Genomic DNA, 6,000 nt, shown 5'->3' with positions numbered 1-6,000 from the left:
AAAACGACTACAAAGACACACAAAATCGCCACATAAAAATGACTTCAAACAAAGAGACACAAAAATGAATATAAACAGATTTAAAACAACCACAAAAGAAGAAATAAAATGCGCTGCTTTGCTCCTTTGTGTTTCTCCTGCACTGTAGGCTACTGTAGTGTGAAGCCGGTGCAATCTGGAAATCCATGGGTAATAAAAAAAAAACAAAAAAAACAAACAAAAAACAAACAACTTTTTTTCTTCCTTTAGCCTACGTAAATTGCAGAATCTGTCTTGAGAGATTAAAGCCGGTGAAGGAGACGGTCACGGCAGGATGACAGGTCACACTCCTCTTCTGCTGCCATCCCTTGTGGGAGGGACTAAATCCACTCTGACGTAAAGATAGGAAGCAAGTGAGGGGAGACCATGGGGGAGACCAGTAAGCATGATACAATGCACCCACAGTTGAGGATATGCTGGATTAACACGTACTGGGACCAGGTGCAGGTAAAAATGTCATTGAACAGAAAGTAATGAGACCCTGCATCAAGCTGAGCGGAGGTGAACTCTGTCATGTGAATCCGCTGGGGCTGACTGGAGGTCACATGCAGGACAGATTCTTGTTTGGACTTTTATAGAAGTGAATGGGAGACTGAGTGGATATTTGTACGTATGTGTATACAAAATGCAGTGTGGCCTTATCTTTGCCACCACTACCAAACAGCTCTGTAGTGGTGGGGCTGTGTCGGCCGCAAGCTGACGGAGATAAACAAACTTACAGGAACAAGGAAGTCCCGCTTTAAAGTTTATTAAACATGGAGACGCCTTACGCCGGTTTCTGCTTAACACCACTGTAAACACAATCACGGTAAGTCGCCTCAACAGCAAAAAGCCTGAAGATAGTACATAGCACAATGTAATATAAGTCAACAATAAGCGGTGGTGGACTGTAACAAATTAAAATAATTACATCTACTCAAGTAATGTAGGCACACTCATGCCAAATTCTACATTTCGGAAGAAAATACTGTACTCTTTATTTCACGACACCAATCAGACATTTTCACTTACTAATACTTTACAAATTGAATGTTTGTATACAAAACACGAAAGTGTACGAGTACAGCTGAAACGATTAGTCAATTAATGGATTAACAGAAAATGTATTAGTAAAATGTTGAATATCAAAGTAATTTTCATGCAAAAAAATTCCCAAATGTTTCATGGTTCCAGCTCTACAAATAGGTTTGCAGCTTTTCCTTTGAATAATTTTAATAACTGTATTAGTAATTATTCTGAGGTTTAGATAAAAAAAACCAACACTTTAATTAAATGGTGTGACTTTGCGCTCTGTGTCATTGTGATGAACATTTCTCACTATTGTCACTGTTTTTACAAACCAATCAATCGATTAATGGAGAAAATAATCAGCAGATGAATCCACAATGAACATAATCATTAGTTAATAGTTCAAACTGAGCTCCACCTCAACCTACTACAACAGTAAAATCCTGCTATTACAATAATGCGTGAATCAGAATCATCTAATGAGATCAGATATAATTGTATATGTTACTTATTACACTTACAGACTTTTACTGAAAGAACATTTTCAGAATGCAGGACTTTTACTTGTGATATAGTATTTTTACTGTGTGGTATTAGTACTTTTATTTAGGTAAAGGCTCTGAATACTTCTTTAATATATATCCTGAATATTCCACCACTGCCAATAAGTAACAAAATAAACCTGAAAACAAGATGAAAGGTTGTACGTGTACACTGTTTGCATCTGTGAATGAAGAACTTGACCAAAAAAACCCAAAACACTTTTAATGAGGAATTTCACATCGGTCATTATTCTTCCTAATAGACATTTTCCAATATAAGAATGGTCTAATGTCAATTTTACCTCAAAGACACCACAGCTTTGTAATACTTAGAACAAACAAGTCTCTAGAAAGACTGAAAGACTGAACAAGTATTTCATTAAAAGTGTATATTAACTTTAAGTCTTGACATTGTTTTACAATTCAACTTGTTAGGACGTTTATGAAGGACAGGGTATGATTTTTTTCTTCCTGATTTTAAAAGTAACAAAACCACCAAAGAAACAAGAAAGAATTTGGACAACATATTTTCAGTCATCTATTTCTGATAGTAGTATATATACAAGCAATTTGTTTTTTAAGTCTTTGAATAGAATAGAATAGAATAGAAAGAACTTTATTAATTAATTCACCTTGTGAAGATAATGCAGGAATAAATAGTACTGGAAATTTCCGTCCTTCATGTTTTACTTCGATTACATATGTGAAGTAAATGGGTATACTTTGAGGAGAAAAGTTATGTTTCTATGAACAATAGTTTCCTGAACTGAAGAACCTGTTGATTGAGGAACAGTGTGTGGGTAACTTCAAAAGCTTGAGAGAACCTTTATCCAATTATCTTTATAAAATAATGCATTGTGAATTGCATGCTGCATTAGTTTTTCCTGTTTGATACTGAACTCTCTTAAAGGACTGTAAAACTCTATTACTCTTTTGTCTGCTTGTTTTTCCAGGGCTAAGAAAGAGGTGAAAAAACTGAAGCCAACAACAAGAGAGGATTAGAAAAAAATCTTTTTAACAGCATGATAAAAATCAATTCAAAATCAATGTGGCACCTTGGCACCAACGAATTTACAACTTCTACACTAAGAAAGCTGCTATTCACAAAAGGAGGAAGCATAGAAGAAACTTTTCACTACCTATGTGTATCCGTCTGGCCTTCTGTGTACAGATATCCTTTATTTCCCGTCTTTTTCAATGCTGCCACCAGAAGATATAATGAAGAGACAATCGAATATTGTAAAGATGAGTCTGCCACAGACGGGTTTCCGTTAGAGGCCTCCCAGGCGTTTGGTCGTCATTTACGTTTGGCAGCTGATGAATTATGGCATGGAAAGATAAAGTATGTTCGCCAGCCATCTTACACTTCAAACTTGGTAATGCACTTTAAGGCCATCATTCCTTCTGCTGCTGGCTTTTTACTCAATACCTTTTGTACAAATGGTTGGATTTACTTTTATGCCCTGAACAAAAAAAACTTTAGGCTTTATGTTAGGTCTGAGCAAAGCTCAGTCACAAACACCCTGCCAGCCCATTCTCACCTCCTACAATCCCCAGAATGCTTTCAGAGAAGAAGAGACTCTAGCTGCCTGCCTCGTTCTCACAGCCTGCCTTCACTGAGTCAGATAACGTCTGCAAAGAACAAGAGTTTAACACGAGCTGAAAGCTTACCTGACATGCTGTTAACAAACAGCTTTGAGGAGTTTACACCTGAAATGACTGCTGATGAAAACGATGAAACCTACAGGTTCCAGTGCTCCTGCCCAGGCCTGTACCAGTGCAGTGTGACAGGCCTGGTGTTTCACATGGAGGGAGAAGGGGACGTGGTTTACAGGATTGTCCCTTGGAACAGGAGGCTACTGGCCCAGCATCACAAGAAGCCTGCAGGACCCCTGTTTGACATCAACTGTCTGCAGCAGTCTGTGTGTCAGCTTCATCTCCCACACTGTGAGATCCGCTCCACAGGTGGATGTGATTTCTTGTCAGTTGCTCATGTGAACGATGAGGGCATTGAGTTTATCAGCCCTCACAAGATAACAGAAACTCATGTTATTATAAACATCACAGGGTTTTCTGCTTTCGGTAACGTCACGGATGAAGACTCACCACCTGACCCGGTCCGAGCGCTGGTTCTGCTGTTCTACAGGCCCCCAGTTGATTCTGATCCTGAGTCCCTCCTCAATGTGTTGTTGCTACCAAAGAACGTTTCACTCCGGGATGTGCTGCGCACCAGGAAGAAGTTAGTTGGAGATGAGAGCTACATAGAGACATCCCCACACTGTAAACTGCGCCCAAAGCAGGAATACACTCTGTCCACTTGTCCTGAAGACGACTCAGTTCTAGTTCAACCAACAGAAGCAGAGTTTGACTGCGACAACTATGACAACTACTTCCCATCATTCCAGGTGAGCCTAGAAAAGATCATGAAACACATTAAGCTGTTTTTGAGAAACGCCAACAGCTCCCACAGTGTCTGGGAAAGACGAGTTTGTCTTTCATCCCCTGGAGTAAGAAGGTCCTGTGGGCAGAGCGCTCTGAATCTCCCTCCTAATGAGAGGCTGTTTGCCATACGGAGCAGCTTCATTGATGGGATATCAGGACCTGTTCTCAAAAGTCTGCTGGACAAACTGCTGGAGAAAAAGGTGATAAGCGACTCTGAGAGGGAGTCAGCGGACGTGATGCAAAACAACAGAGATAAAGCTCGTTTTGTTATCGACACAGTGAGGAAGAAAGGTGAAGCTGCCAGCTCAGAGATGATTGAGTTCCTCTGTGAGGCTGACCCCTTCCTCTGTGAACATCTTGGGCTGATCTGAAGCTAAATGAACAAGTGATGCATGCAGTTAAAGTTAAACTTATTCTACACTTCTCAGGGCTTCACCTGCACAGATACAGACATTATGAACAGGTACATGTATAGGTTTAGACAACTTGAGGGAAATGTTACCCTAAATGTTGTGATAGAGCTGATTTACTTGACCAAGTCAGTAATTGTTTAAAATGTTAAATGTTCCTTCCTTCATAGCAAACTGTCTGTTCACTGTTCTAAATTAATGTGCCAGCTACATAATACTATCCTTACCTGTTATCTGTTTATAATTAATTTACAACACTGAGAGTAGTCATTCAGTGCCTCATCCCCTGAACAACACAGGAGGGAGACTGTATCAGGTACTACACTGTTCCTCTGAACTTCAGCAATCATTTCACATCCCATCTGCTATTCAACTCGCTACTTTAGGCTGCAGCCAACAGTAACATTTCACATGGCATATTGTTTGGTTGTGAAAATCTTGATATTGATTTGGGGACAGTGACATGACTGGAAAGCTAGCCAGTCTTGTTGTTAAACATACAGTCAGATTATATTTACTGTTTGTCAACTGTATGCACTTTTACTGACTCTAAAGCTTGCTAGCATAATGTTAGCTTTCTTGCTGGGCAAAAGGGCTCCAATAATAATAATAATAATAATAATAATAATAATAATAATAATAATAATAGTAACAATGACCACCGTGTATATGTGTGTGTGTGTGTGTGTGTGTGTGTGTGTGTGTGTGTGTGTGTGTGTGTGTACAATATAGGCCCATTTATCAAGGAAAAGAAGCAAATGCATATTGACAAATACAGCAGTAAACTAAAAAAAGAGAAGAAAAAAGTATATCAGGAGAAATATAAAGTAGCATTGTACTTGTTATATATACATATATATATATATATATATATATATATATATATATATATATATATATATATATATACACACACATTTACATACAGTACAGGCCAAAAGTTTGGACACACCTTCTCATTCAATGCGTTTTCTTTATTTTCATGACTATTTACATTGTAGATTCTCACTGAAGGCATCAAAACTATGAATGAACACATGTGGAGTTATGTACTTAACAAAAAAAGGTGAAATAACTGAAAACATGTTTTATATTCTAGTTTCTTCAAAATAGCCACCCTTTGCTCTGATTACTGCTTTGCACACTCTTGGCATTCTCTCCATGAGCTTCAAGAGGTAGTCACCTGAAATGGTTTCCACTTCACAGGTGTGCCTTATCAGGGTTAATTAGTGGAATTTCTTGCTTTATCAATGGGGTTGGGACCATCAGTTGTGTTGTGCAGAAGTCAGGTTAATACACAGCCGACAGCCCTATTGGACAACTGTTAAAATTCATATTATGGCAAGAACCAATCAGCTAACTAAAGAAAAACGAGTGGCCATCATTACTTTAAGAAATGAAGGTCAGTCAGTCCGGAAAATTGCAAAAACTTTAAATGTGTCCCCAAGTGGAGTCGCAAAAACCATCAAGCGCTACAACGAAACTGGCACACATGAGGACCGACCCAGGAAAGGAAGACCAAGAGTCACCTCTGCTTGTGAGGATAAGTTCATCCGAGT

The 6,000-nt window shown here is 38.8% G+C and overlaps 1 protein-coding gene across 2 annotated transcripts; it reads left to right on the top strand.

Annotated features, from left to right (window-relative positions):
• The first annotated feature begins 351 nt into the window (after nt 1-351).
• LOC117265099 (caspase recruitment domain-containing protein 8-like) lies at nt 352-5,138 on the top strand. Of its 2 annotated transcripts, none has more exons than XM_033639489.2 (2): nt 352-847; nt 2,543-5,138. In XM_033639489.2, the coding sequence occupies exon 2, from the start codon at nt 2,612-2,614 to the stop codon at nt 4,400-4,402; it is 1,791 nt and encodes a 596-aa protein (XP_033495380.2). In that variant the 5' UTR covers nt 352-847; nt 2,543-2,611; the 3' UTR covers nt 4,403-5,138. The 2 variants fall into 2 exon arrangements, with proteins under 2 accessions (XP_033495380.2, XP_078018745.1); XM_078162619.1 differs by having other exon boundaries at nt 372-486.
• The last annotated feature ends 862 nt before the right edge of the window (nt 5,139-6,000 follow it).

Source organism: Epinephelus lanceolatus, chromosome 20 (assembly GCF_041903045.1).
Source record: "Epinephelus lanceolatus isolate andai-2023 chromosome 20, ASM4190304v1, whole genome shotgun sequence".
In the NCBI taxonomy this organism is placed as follows: domain Eukaryota; kingdom Metazoa; phylum Chordata; class Actinopteri; order Perciformes; family Serranidae; genus Epinephelus; species Epinephelus lanceolatus.
This window is presented reverse-complemented; position numbering and strand designations above follow the sequence as displayed.

Bases quoted from the DNA above. Each gene is read 5' to 3' on its own strand.
- LOC117265099 (XM_033639489.2), top strand. From the start codon at position 2,612: ATGATAAAAATCAATTCAAAATCAATGTGGCACCTTGGCACCAACGAA.